At 44.5% G+C, this 14681-nt stretch overlaps 1 protein-coding gene across 3 annotated transcripts in view; it reads right to left on the bottom strand.

The window, feature by feature from the left end:
- Positions 1-14681, bottom strand: part of TNNI3 (troponin I3, cardiac type) — a 48716-nt gene that overhangs the window by 3533 nt on the left and 30502 nt on the right. For all 3 annotated transcript variants that reach the window (XM_040432443.1, XM_040432437.1, XM_040432429.1), the window contains 4 exons: positions 14032-14073; positions 11557-11688; positions 9522-9611; positions 506-691 (listed from right to left, as the gene is read on the bottom strand). In XM_040432443.1, the coding sequence (XP_040288377.1) occupies positions 506-691; positions 9522-9611; positions 11557-11688; positions 14032-14073 (450 nt within the window). The remainder of the gene's footprint in view (positions 1-505; positions 692-9521; positions 9612-11556; positions 11689-14031; positions 14074-14681) is intronic.

Here is a 14681-nt window from a genome sequence, read left to right as displayed (position 1 = left end):
GTCAGTTCAGTGCAAGTATCATCAGAAATGTGCAGAAGTCCGAATTAGATTCTGGAGAACATTACTGCCTGCATGACAACCTCAAGAGCAAAAAATAACTGCCCCCCCTACAGGATGGTGAAATATTCCTGGAGAAATCAGTCATTTAAAGGGGTTGGCCTACAAACAACATGTATTACCTATCCACAGGAAAAGTGCTAAATGTATGATTCCTGCAGTCTAACACTTGCTCCTCTCTTTCAATCACAAAACTGGGGTCCCAGAGTCCACTGCGTTAATGGAGCGCTACGGTACTACTGCTGAATACATTGTCTATGGGACTGTAGAGTACAGTGCTTGGCTTTTGGTAATAGTAGTACGTTCTAATGCTTCATTCACACAAGGAATGTTATATTATTAGGGGGTCAAATCATCCTGATATAAACATTATGTAGGGATGTATGAATGGCCAAAAATGTAATTTTTGGTATTTGGTAGATGTACGTTTGGGCCAAATCTGACTTACTTTGTCGACATCGTCTTTTTTGGCTTGTTTCACTTGCTTGAGATTAGCTCTTAGGTCCATGGCGGCTTTGTGCTTAGTGCCCAAGAGTGCTCGCATCATGGCGTCAGCCGATAGGCGTACTCTTCTTAGTGTTGGCCGTTTGAACTTTCCACGTAGGTCAAAAATCTTTTGATTCAAGTTCTCAATCTGTAAAGTCAAAGGGAGACTGTTAAAATGACACAATTATTGACCCTGATATGGAAGAGGTCTGGATACAGTACTTATTCAAGAATGAAATCTCATCAGAGAGCATGCAAAAAATCCTGTCAACAAATAGTTTTCATATGAATAGTCAGGTATGTAATCAATGGCCGGTTTCTCCGGTAAGGTGTTTTTTGTTTTTTATCAATAGCTGGCTATTCTGGGTAATATAAAGGAGGTCCCAAGCAGGGGTCCCCCCCCCCTCTCACATTCATATGGGTATATAAAAAGGGTTTGCCTTGGTAGCCCAACCCATTCAAAGGGGTTGTCCATCTCAGACATTGTTGGCATGTCGCTAGGATATGCCATCAGTGTCAGACTGACAATATCCAAGGAGCATTTTCAAGTGCATATTCATTTTGGTGCACTCCCCTGTATATACATTTTAATTGAACATTCACTGAGATATGGAATGCAAGTTGCATGAATAGCAGTTCCCGAATATCAACTCAAAGGGTTTTGCCCATCTCGGACATTGATAGCATATCAATCCGATATGCCATCAAAGTCAGGTAGGTGCAGGTCCCTCTGGGACCTAATCCTATCTCCAGAACGGGTCGTCTGAAGTGAAAAAGAGTGCACCGTGCATAAGTAGCCAGCATCCATTCACTGCTATGGGGGTTAAGAAAATATCTGAGCGCTCTCTCAGCTATTTCCAGCAGTCCCATGGAGGTGAATGTAGAGGTGGTCGCACATGTGCAGTGCTCTCTTCATTCATCGCTCGGCTATTTTCGTAACTCCCATAGCAGGGAATGAAGAGCCAAATTTGGTACACAGGTACGCACCAAATTTGGTAAACAGGTACGTCACGCGTCCGGGAAGGTTTTAGACCGGGTCTCAGCACTCTAGGACGTATCGGTCCTGAGATATTCCCAAAAAATGACCCACATTAGCCAATACAAGCCTGCAAGTCTTTCTCTTCAAAACCCAACTGCCATAAACACAGTTTTACTCCAGGTTTCCATAACAATCCAGCCATTTTTCTTTACTGCTTAAAGGGGCAGGCACTGTGGAGGTCACTGTTTTTAAAGGGGTGGGCACAGTGGAGGTCACTGTTATTAAAGGGACGAGCACTGTGGAGGTCACTGTTATTAACTGGGTAGGCACTGTGGAGGTCACTGTTATTAAAGGGGCGGGCGCTATGAAAGTCCCTGTTAAAGGGGCGGGCACTGTGAAAGTCACTGTTAAAGGGGCGGTCACTGTGAAAGTCACTGTTAGGCTACTTTCACACTAGCGTTCGGAGCGGATTCGTCTGATGTTTCATCAGACGGATCCGCTCCGATAATGCAGACGTTCGCATCCGTTCAGAACGGATGCGTCTGCATTAAAACTTAGAAAATTTTCTAAGTGTGAAAGTTGTCTGAGCGGATCCGTTCAGACTTTACATTGTAAGTCAATGGGGAACGGATCCGCTTGAAGATTGAGCCATATGGTGTCATCTTCAAGCGGATCCGTCCCCATTGACTTACATTGTAAGTCTGGACGGATCCGCTCGCCTCCGCACGGCCAGGCGGACACCCGAACGCTGCAAGCAGCGTTCAGGTGTCCGCTCACTGAGCGGAGCGGAGGCTGAGCGCTGGCAGGCGGATGCATTCTCAGTGGATCCGCCTCCACTGAGAATGCATTGGGGCCAGACGGATGCGTTCGGGGCCGCTCGTGAGCCCCTTCAAACGGTGCGCACGAGCGGACACCCGAACGCTAGTGTGAAAGTAGCCTTAAAGGGGCAATCACTGTAAAAGTCACTGTTAAAGTGGCGGTCACTGTAAAAGTCACTTTTAAAGGGGGGGCACTGTGGAGGTCACTGTTAAAGGGGCGGGCACTGTGAAGGTTATTGTTAAAGGGGTGGGCATGTGGAGGTCAATGTTAAAGGGGCGCCACTGTGGAGGTCAATGTTAAAGGGGCGGCCACTGTGGAGGTCAATGTTAAAGGAGTGGGCACTGTGGAGGTCATTGTTAAAGGGGCGGGTACTGTAGAGGTCACTGTTATGGGGTAAACTGTCGATATCTTTTTACAAAACACGGAAACATAAAATGAAATAGAGTAAATATACCCGTGCGAAGTCGGGTCCTTCTGCTAGTATGTTATAATAATGACAACATTTTACAAACAAAACAGAGAAAAGAACAGGCATAGTAATTGTCCAGTCTTATGTAGCTGGAGAGAGCATACTGAGGAAATGACTAGCCTCGTGCCGTCTGACAAGCCCAGAAAAGGAATTTCTTTAGGAAAATAAAAATAAAAAATATTTTCACAACGGAGTGTCTAACAGGAGTTTTCCAGGCCTACAATATTAGGGGGGCTTTATCCTAAGGTAGGCCATAAATATTAAATTGGTGGACGTCCAACTCCTGGCAATAAGCAGCACCACTTCCCCATCAATGTTCGCCAGGCACTGTGCCGTCACTGCCGTACTTTTTGCACTGGCTGTGCCTGGCAATCTGGCATTGCAGCTCAGTCCTAGTCAAGTAAATGGGACTAATCTGCAACACCAGGCACTTCCAACGGGCAATGCGGCACCTACAGGAAGGGAGTACCAGGAGTCAGATCCCCACTGATCTGTTATTGATGGTCTATTCAAAGAAATTAATTAATTGTAATAATAAAAATCCTATGAAATATCTGTGTCTTGAAAAGCTGGGTGACGCCCCATATGACCACTATTAGAACTTCCATGAACTCATGAATTTCTAATCAGCCGTGTGGACAACCCATGTAACTCCTGAACGGGATTGCTGATGACTTGTAAGACGAGGAAATAATTTATATTTTCTGGTGACCTCCAAGCTGCATTATACCAGAATAGCGGTAGAGCAGCCAGGAAGGGGTTAACTGTGCTGCTACATAAGACCATATCTAATGAAACACAAGTCATAGTTTCACTCTGCCAAGGCTTCAGGATGTGGCTTCAGCATGTTAAGAAAGACAAGAGAGGCAAGGTGAAGAAGATAAGAGAAGCACTTCCTATGTCCTTAAAGGGCCAGTTCAGTAAAAGTCACATTAGTGTCACATATAGTAGAAGATAAGGAAGCACAATGCTGTACAATCTGCGCCAAAATGTCTGCCAACCATATGCCTAGGTTAGAAAGTGAAAGTAGCATGGGGGAGGGTAATCTGTTGGTGGCAGGATCCTGCTTCCATAGAAGGTCACTGGTTTGGACCTTTAGACCAGACATCAGCAGTAAAATTCGGTCACCTGCAGTTTGTGCGCAATTTCTTTGTTTCCATATGGGGGAAAGGGGGCAAATTGTGACTTTTCGATTACAGAGAAACACTGAGGTTGTGTGTGGGTCACAGTAATGCTACCATTTTAGTGGGCCACCTAATGTCACCACTGAGCCCTAATCCCCCAAAAAATGGAGCCGCCCAGGTAACCAGCTGTTATTGCCACTCTATCTGCAGATGGCCACACATACATATGGGCCTATAATATCATGCTTTTTATAGGGAATATGGAATGGGGCCATTTATTCCAGATAAATAGTGTGAATAGGATCAGAATAGGACATCTTTTTACACTCAGAAACAACACATTTGAAATGTGCACACTGGGGCCACTATACTGTTAATCACCATGGAGTGCCTAAATTAAAGGGGTTTACCAGGAGGAAAGAATTGATAACCTATCCTCAGGACAGGTCAACAATATCTAATCAGTGAGGGTCCGACTCCCGACACCCCCGCGGCTTAGTGACGTCATGTACATTGGTCACATGGCCTAGACGCAGCTCATCACTATTCAAGTGGAGGGACGTGGGCTACAACACCAAGCACAGCCACTATACAATGTACAGTGCTGTCCTTAGTATGGTTTGAGGAGGCCACAGTGCTCACCAGAGCACCACGGCCTCTTCAGCTGATTGTGGGGGTGCCAGGAATTGAACACCTAGGATCAGATATTGATGGCCTATCCAGAGGATATAGGTCAATATTGTACTCCTGGAAAACTCCTTTAAGGTGAAGAAAGACAAGTCATGTGCTAAAGTAGTCATTCCATTCTAGAATATAGGCTTGTAATTTCTTAAAGTGGAGAGAATTTGTTTCTGTTGATATTTGATCCCAGATTTAAGAAATCCTATTACTTACATTTTCATTACAGTGAACTGTATGCTTCACTGAGAAAGTCCATGTAGACTGAGCTTTTGGGCCACCTAGTGGTCCTTTGTGGTACCTACAAGGTATCATCATGACTAGGAGAAATCTGACCTGAAAAGTCCTTAAAAGGTGTGCAGATCAACTCAGCAGGTATTCATTTGTAAGGGAAAGTGGAAAGTGAAGGGCATTTACTTTTTTATTTCATAAGACAGATCCATGCTTATACCGTGCGACGCTGTAAAGGGGGTGGACAACGTGTGACGCACTTGCCCCCTTAAGTTACAATTATGTGTTGCACTGTGAAGCACTGTACAGATTGTTTTTGTGAGTAATATGTGATGATGTTTAATACCGTATTGTACTTATATTATACTCGCAGAGGCCGGGCACACTTGGCACGTTGCAGTGGAAGCTGGCTAACCATTGTTTTACTGGTGTTGCTATTCCTGACTGTGAACTTTTCTGCAACTGTTCTATTGTTCTTCTGTTGTATATACTCATCAAGTGTGAGAGAAACCATCAAGCTGTGGACCTCTTCTAGAGACTGTAACCATTATGCTTATGTACCAGGTAAAGTGACAGTAACAGTGTTGTGCCTCTGTATGAGACAATAAATCATTCCTAATATGTGTGCCAGATGCCAGTGGGGTAAAGCACCCATTTCACCACTACTGAGTAAAATATAAATTCAGACATAAATGCAGCACTTCTGGATATGTCTGCTCTATGAAAGCCTATGGGTCCTGTAAGTTGCAGTATGTGTCTTGTAATAAAATCCAGTGGCGTAGCTATGGAGGCCGCAGCGGTCGCAATTGTGACCGGGCCCCTAATTCAAGGGGGCCCACAGGATAGATGGAGTGAAGCGGGCCCTCCCAATATTTTGTGTGGCTGCGCTTATTTGTCAGAGCGAGACCTGTGACCTCCGCGGCAGGTCTCGCGGGATCACAGCAGCCAGGAATGACGAGCCTGCCGGCCGCCTCAGCGCTCCAGTGAGGAGAGCCGAACAAACAAGAGTAGGTAGTTTTTTGTTTTGTTTTTTATATAAAAAATGGCGCACACCGGCGTCCGGCTTCATACAAAGGGGGGACATGAATGATGATCAGTGGTGCCGTGAGGCAGTGTGTCTGAATTCAGAAGCCCCCGCACCAGCCATAACAGGGCAGCCAGGGGCAGCAAATAATGAGGGGCCCAGGCTCAAATGAAAATGAAATACTCTGTGGGCAGGGGTAGGGGCAGAGGCTCATGGGGGGGCGGAGGCTCGCGGGAGAGCCCCAATTCAAAGTTTGCCCTGGGGCCCATAGAACTCTAGTTATGCCCCTGATAAAATCCATACATAATTAGCCTAATAAATGCAGCCTTCAGCTGACGAAGGCTGGACGGGCCGAAACGCGTCCATTGTTACATTGTTGCATTATTGCTATGATGAAATAAAGGGTACATCAATTGAAGAATCAACGCCCGCTGGGATATCTTTACTATACTTGAGGATTTTCCTTTCCCATGCGGACGTCCTGTGGGGTTGAAGTGGTGACCACTTCACTACATATTACAGCTAACTTCCAGACTGAGACATTCTTGTGATATCTCAGTAGTTTACCCAAAGGGAGATGGCAGCAAGAACAGTATATGGCTCCTTGATTTCCAACTAATTTGATGACCGCGGGCAGGGGCGTAACTACCATAGCGGCAGACCATGCGACTACTATAAGGCCCAGGGCAAGAGGGGGCCCAGTCTTAGTTGAGATTATCTCCTCTTCTACTGGGGGTGAAAACTCGGTCAGGACTCTACCCTCTAAAGAAACAACTTTTAGCAAATAAGACAGTGGAAAAATGGGCCAAGGGTCATTGAAAAGGGTTTAGGCAGAAACCCATCTGTCCTGTGTGGGGGGCCTGGTTTGATCCTTGCTATGGGGCCCTTACTTCTCTATGTATGCCACTGACATGGGGTACTAGTCATAGACAGTCACCCTTGCCTTTGCAGCTGCACTAGTTGTGTATATGGCATGTCTACCTCTCTACCTAAATAACAGCCATTACTCGGCCAAGTGACACATATACAGTCAGGTCCATAAATATTGGGACATCGACACAATTCTAATAATTTTTGGCTCTATACACCACCACAATGGATTTGAAATGAAACGAAGAAGATGTGCTTTAACTGCAGACTGTCAGCTTTAATTTGAGGGTATTTACATCTAAATCTGGTGAACGGTGTAGGAATTACAACAGTTTGCATATGTGCCTCCCACTTGTTAAGGGACCAAAAGTAATGGGGCAATTGGCTTCTCAGCTGTTCCATGGCCAGGTGTGTGTTATTCCCTCATTATCCCAATTACAATGAGCAGATAAAAGGTCCAGAGTTCATTTCAAGTGTGCTATTTGCATTTGGAATCTGTTGCTGTCAACTCTCAAGATGAGATCCAAAGAGCTGTCACTATCAGTAAAGCAAGCCATCATTAGGCTGAAAAAACTAAACAAACCCATCAGAGAGATAGCCAAAACATTAGGCGTGGCCAAAACAACTGTTTGGAACATTCTTAAAAAGAAGGAATGCTCCGGTGAGCTCAGCAACACCAAAAGACCCGGAAGACCACGGAAAACAACTGTGGTGGATGACCGAATAATTATTTTCCTGGTGAAGAAAACACCCTTCACAACAGTTGGCCAGATCAAGACCACTCTCCAGGAGGTAGGTGTATGTGTGTCAAAGTCAACAATCAAGAGAAGACTTCACCAGAGTGAATACAGAGGGTTCACCACAAGATGTAAACCATTCGTGAGCCTCAAAAACAGGAAGGCCAGATTAGAGTTTGCCAAACGACATCTAAAAAAGCCATCACAGTTCTGGAACAACATTCTATGGACAGATGAGACCAAGATCAACTTGTACCAGAGTGATGGGAAGATAAGAGTATGGAGAAGGAAAGGAACTGCTCATGATCCTAAGCATACCACCTCATCAGTGAAGCATGGTGGTGGTAGTATCATGGCATGGGCATGTATGGCTGCCAATGGAACTGGTTCTCTTGTATTTATTGATGATGTGACTGCTGACAAAAGCAGCAGGATGAATTCTGAAGTGTTTCGGGCAATATTATCTGCTCATATTCAGCCAAATGCTTCAGAACTCATTGGACGGCGCTTCACAGTGCAGATGGGCAATGACCCAAAGCATACTGCAAAAACAACCAAAGAGTTTTTTAAGGGAAAGAAGTGGAATGTTATGCAATGGCCAAGTCAATCCCCTGACCTGAATCCGATTGAGCATGCATTTCACTTGTCCCAAGAACAAGCAGGAACTGAAGACAGTAGCAGTAGAGGCCTGGCAGAGCATCAGCAGGGATGAAACCCAGCGTCTGGTGATGTCTATGCGTTCCAGACTTCAGGATGTAATTGACTGCAAAGGATTTGCAACCAAGTATTAAAAAGTGAAAGTTTGAATTTTTGATTATTATTATGTCCCATTACTTTTGGTCCCTTAACAAGTGGGAGGCACATATGCAAACTGTTGTAATTCCTACACCGTTCATCTGATTTGGATGTAAATACCCTCAAATTAAAGCTGACAGTCTGCAGTTAAAGCACATCTTGTTCGTTTCATTTCAAATCCATTGTGGTGGTGTATAGAGCCAAAAATGTTAGAATTGTGTCGATGTCCCAATATTTATGGACCCGACTGTAGTTGCTAAGTATCAATGCCAGTACTGGAATTGTAGTTTCACAGCAGCTGGAGTGCCTAAGGTTGCTGACTCTGTGCTATAACATCACATTTGTGTTTCAGTCCTTTAATCTGCTGTTACATTAAAAATGGGATTCAGACAAGTGGGCTGCAGTGACATCACAAGTGGGCTTTGGTCAGCTAATCTGCTGTGACATCACAACTAGCTACAGTCAGGTAAGCACAGGGGTGGAGATACCAAATGTACCATCAAATTTCCAGAAATCAAAGAGACCATATCCTGTTCTTGCACAGGGGACCACCTTTCTTTAGATACCATATTGTTCGCTTAAAGAAGAGCTGTCACCTCTCCCGACATGTCCGTTTTAGTAACTGCTTGCATTCTCCGTGCAATAACAATTCTGGAGCATCTATTCTGATCCCTCTATGTTGTACCATTCCTTTATTATTCCTACTAGAAGTTATGAATGAATTGCTAGCAGTCTGCAGCAAGGGTACAGAGGGGGAGGTAACAAGTTGGGGGGGGGGGGGGGGGGTGTCCCTGCACAGTCTGACAGCAGTAGCACTAACTGGGCAGAGTCAGACACTTTCACTACTGGTAACACCCAGCAGTACCTTTACTGCAGTCTGCTGGTAATTTATTTGTAAACTTCTAGCAGGAATAATACAGGAATGGCACAGCACAGAGTGATATGATTAGATGCTCCAGAATTGTTATTACATGCAGGATGCAAATAGTTACTGCTTATATCTCGGCTCTGTGTGGTATGATTATTTATACCCTGTGTGGCAGTGCATCACGTGCCGAGCACCAGCAGAAGGAACCGCACAGGACACCATCTATTAAAAGGCTGGTTAGAGCAGATTTGGATACTGTATGGAGGTATTGTGTGGGTATTTGTAAGGGTACTGAATAGCTGCGTTTTTTTTGCAGATGCCTCAACTGTATGACTCAAATGTGATGGGAAAAGAACTTTAGTTTAATAAAAAGGGAACAAATACCTCATTAATGTTCTTATTGACTTTTGCTTCCATGTCATATCTTTCTTCATCTACAACATCAATCTTGGCATGGAGCTCTCTGCACAGATCCTACAAATAGAAGAGACTTTTATTAGAAACATGGCCGTCATACTTAGGACCTTAAAGGGAATCAGTCATCCCTGGAGCGCTAATAGAAGCAGTACTATTGTCAGGGTTGTACATTTTTATGTTCATACTTCCCTCTTCCTCTATGTAATACATTCATAGGACATATAATGAAGAGGATTTCCTGTGCACTGGCCTATGAGCCCTATCATTGTATTACTGCGGTGCTTTTCAGGCACACACACTATGAACTTAAACTTTTGTGATCCCGACTTAACATGAGAAGTACTGTTAATGTAGTACTGTCCTAATAGTAGCCTAGGGAAGTGACAGACTCCCTTTAAGATCTATTCTGCTGATAAGCATTGAAGAACAAGCAGAAAATGGTAAAACAAAATAAGCAATTGTTAGAGTAGGGCACACATCTGCTATGGGTCCCAGCACTAAACCGCTTCCCCTACTTGCAGTCACTGACCGACACCATCTGCAGCCACCACTAGAGGGAGCCAACTATAAATGTGTGTGCAGTAAGCTCTTCCTAGTGGTGGCTTCCTGCAGCTACAATTGTAATCTTAAATTAAACAAAAATAGCTGCTTTATACAGATATAAAGCAGCGCAGTGGACATAACTTTAATAATGATGTAGTTCATTTCAGGGGCCCGGTCACTGAGTTTTACTATAATTTCTGTGAACACTACTAAGAGGAAGAACTGAAGGAAGGGGGTCATCAGTACTACTTTGTGACAAAATAACCCATTATGTATTTTTGTGTATATGCTTTTTTTGGGCAATACAGATCATTGTAGATAGATCACAATGACTTTGGGCTCAGTATGGGTAACAGGCACAGGTCAGGTCAGGCAGCGGAGGATCAATACAGGTAAACAGGCGCAGGGTCTGGGCTGCATGGCGTCCAAGACTCGGGACTGGTGAATGGAGTAGCGGCTGCCTTGAGCCATCGATATAACAATTCTGAATATTTATTCATAAGACTAACCCTTTAAAAATGTATGGTATATTAGGGTACTGAAATACTTGTATACGGTCTATATATATATATAGTGGGGATTCGCTCTGGTAGATGGGATAAGCGGGTGCAGTACAGAGGCAAATTACAAGTTCGTAATTCAAATGTCCGCGTTTATTCACACAAGGTCAAACAAAAACACTCTTTGCAAGGTTGGTGTTTGTTCACACCGAGTAGAAAGTTTGTGCATAACAAAAACGTCACCTTGTCGGTGGTTCTGCCTCCAGCAGTCCAAATGCAGGCTATAGGTGGCCTGCACTCCCAACACACAGGTCTCAGCTTTTCAGCCCAGCACAGGGCTCAGTTCCCACACCAGCGATTGCCAGAGCTCCTCTGTCAGAGAGAGGTAATCACTCACAGCTGATACTGCCGGCTGTTTTTTTTATAGGCCAGTTAAGACTCGGCCTGGAACGTGGGGAGTAGTCACCCACCCATCACTTTGGCTACTCCCAGTAAGAGCCGTCCCGGATCAGCTATACAGCCATTCTAAGATAGCAAAGCTACCGCTGACACCTGAAAATACCGGCTCTTACTTCACCGAGGCCAGGAACCTCGGTGACACATACCTTCCGTTAACATCGGACCCTTGCGCCTTCCTACAATATATATATATATATCTTGATCTGCTTATTTTATGATCCATCCAATTAATATGGGTACTGTGTTTGGAAACCTACATGCAAGCAGGAAAGCTTGCAGAAAGGCTGTCACAGTTCTCTAATGTAAGGGTCAAAGGGGGTCCAGATCATGATAACTATAGATGATGTCTAATTGTCCGGCTCCAGAAGTATGACATATTTCACACGTGTTGGGTTCATATCACATATCATACAATAACGTCTGTACCTGCATGTGATGTTCTAACAGTTTCCTCGGATACTGTTCCTTGATAACCTGCACTGTAAACCTCTATCCTTTACCTGCAGCTCAGACAAAGACAGTCCAGAAAGTTGTAGGGGCTGACAGTGTTCAGACAAGAACCTCTCCTTCTCCTGGGCCTTCTCTTCTTCCTCATGTTCCATCTCACTCTTCGCAATCTGCAGCATCAGACTCTTAAAAGAACAAAGTGACATTCATGAAAATAATACCAACACACAGAAAGTCTAAAATATTAGTGAACACTTGCACATCATAAGCGCATGGACATGATGTATTTAGTTAGAGGGGCACTAAATCTAAAAAGCTGCGTTTGCCATTGCCACAGCCTGCCTCATAAATATTCAGGTCAGGTCTATTCAAAAAAATCAAAAGATACAATTTGATCCATATAAGTGACTGACGTTATCAGTCGCTGAGCTCCCTTAAACCAATCAGCAGAGATCTTTCTGTAACCACATTTTATAATAAAAAATAACACTGCAATACATTAACAATACATCATAACTATAATGCCGGTTATTGTAGAAACATTTCTTCCCATCTACCCGCACCTCCCAACTTTTAAAAAATCCAAAGAGGGACAAAATGAGCGACACACTTTTTTTTCACACGCCTCTAACTACACCCAATCTATACATGCCCAATTCTGCCCAGTCCCCCACACAGTAGTTAGTCCTCCTTACTGCCCCCACGCCGTAGTTATTCCCCCTTAGTTCCCCCACACAGTAGTTATGCCCCTTAAGTACTCCCACAGTGTAGTTATGCCCTCTTAGTGCTACCACACAGTAGTTATGCCCCTTAGTGCCCCAAACAGTAGTTTTTCCCGCTTAGTGCCCCCACACAGTAGCTATGCCCTCTTAGTGCTCCCACAAAGTAGTTACTCCCCTTAGTTCCCCCCACACGGTAGTTACTCCCCCTTACTTCCCCCACACAGTAGTAACTCCCCCTTAGTTCCCCAACACAGTAGTTATGCCCTCTTAGTGCTTCCACAGAGCTGTTTTGCCTCCTTAGTGCTCCACACAGTGGTTATGCCCCCTTAGTGCCCCCACACAGTAGCTTTACCCTCTTAGTGCCCCCACACAGTAGCTTTACCCCCTTAGTGCCCCCACACAGTAGTTATGCCCTCAGTGCCTCCACACAGTAGTTATGCCCTCTTAGTGCTCCCACACAGTAGTTACTCCCCTTAGTTCCCCCACACTACATTGTGCCTGCTGCTGGGAAGAGCACTGGCTGGGTATATGGTGGAGCAAGGAGCTGACAGCTCCTTTCTTCACCATTGCATTAAACTGTCTGTGTCCTCAGGAGAAAGATGGTGTTATACACTGATTCTGTCTTCTCCACAGAGTCCCCCACTGTCTCTAAGGGCCAGCCATCTAACCTGTTCCTGCTAGATGGCAGGAGCTGCAATCCTGTGGGAGTAAAGCCCATGTCCAGGTGCAACGAGTCCCCGAGGAGCCAGTACAGAGGATGGGAGTGGCAGGGGCCCTAATGAGATGTTATGTCACAGTGTACTCCCTCAGGCTGTTGCTCCCTGGGGGTTTGGTGCAGTGAAAAGGTGGTGTGAAAGGATCAGGCAGACATAGAAAAACAACAAATGTTCTTCTTTACTGAGTGCAATGGATGAGTCACAGTACATCCAGCTGTCGCGTGCAATGTCTCTATTCTCAGATGATGAGGTATGATGGAAGGCAAGCTGGCAGATGATAGCACACTAGAGTAGTCCTTCTCTCTGATTTCCCTTTGCTAACAGCTATAGGCTGGCTCTTGTGGCTATAGGTGCCCACTTGTGAAATGCAGGCTTTTGAGTAAACAGTCCTGAACTGTGATGATGGGTGTCTTAACTGTGTTATCCCCTCACCTGCAGCAGACTATGTTTAGCTATAGTGCTGATCACTCTGCTGTCTATAAACTCTGTAGCTTGTTGAACTTCTGTGGCCTGCGAACCTGCAGCCTCCCTGGAGTAGTGGTTTTCACAGTTGAGCTGGATCACCAGTCCCGAAGGCCCTTGGAGCAGGAGCAGATGGACAAGCTCCCTCACTACAGGCTTCCATTTAAATGGAATGGTACGTTCCATTCCTGATGCCGACTATACCTTATCATTGCTGAAGTAGACAGCAAATACATAACATGACATTAACACAAAATATAACTTGCAATTTTCAGATACCCCCAGGTCTGGGGTAAGGCACAGGCAGTGTATACATATGGCACTTGGTCATTATTAGGTTAAATCAATAGGATGTGAGTGCAAGGCATGGATGTCAAAAGTACTCCAAAGAGACACTCTTTGCAACCAGTCTCCACTCTAAAGATTAGATGAGGGTTTTCTACACCACACAATCCTGTTAAATGGTATGGTAATTAGCCAGAGAGAAGACATATTATTCTGCCATCTAGATAAGTTCCTGGTGGTCCCATGTATGACTCAAAATCTGTAATTCTCAATATTACAGCCTTAAAACACAAAAGGCCTAGTTAAAAAGTTGGCATTCATTCTGATTTATTTTGTTTAGTACCTTCAGCTGCAGTTTCCTAGATGCAGTAATCTTCGGTTTTCGCTGGAAAACACAAAAACATATTGGTAATAAATGACATACCCAACTAATACTGGGGAAAAAGACACAATAAATATATAATAAAGGACTGTATATAAGTTTTTTTTATAAAACCACATTACGTATGTGTGTTGGTAGTTCAATACTCGCCTACTCCCTCAAATCATTACTAGCTTTTCATGTACACAACCTGCCAGGGAGGGTACTTATTTTAGTATGGGCTCTGGTAGTAAGCCACAAGCCACAAACCCAGTTGAATTCACCTACATCAATGGTTGCTCCCCCTTGGTTTTGGTAGCACGTGGTTGAGCTTGGGATATTGCCATTGCCCAGGCTGTTCCATTTCTTTCCTCCTGGGATGGCTATTTAAGCTGTTCTCAGTTTCTATGTTGTTCCTCTTCCCTATCTGGTCCTGGAGGCAACTTGTCAGACTCCTCCTTCTCCCTTTTCACGGGTTTCATGCTAGTTTTTAGCCGGTTGTCAATTGCCTATGGGTTTCTTAACTGTTTACTTAAAAGTTGTAGTGTACATTGCTTTTCTGCTCAAACTATGTTATAGCTGGCTATCTGTAATATGGCGGTGATGTGTGGAGGAGCCTGGATGGCCCACTT

This window comes from Bufo bufo, chromosome 1 (genome assembly GCF_905171765.1).
Source record: "Bufo bufo chromosome 1, aBufBuf1.1, whole genome shotgun sequence".
NCBI classification, from domain to species: Eukaryota; Metazoa; Chordata; class Amphibia; order Anura; family Bufonidae; genus Bufo; species Bufo bufo.
Note: the sequence above shows the minus strand (reverse complement) of the source record. Positions and strands in the feature narration are given on the sequence as shown.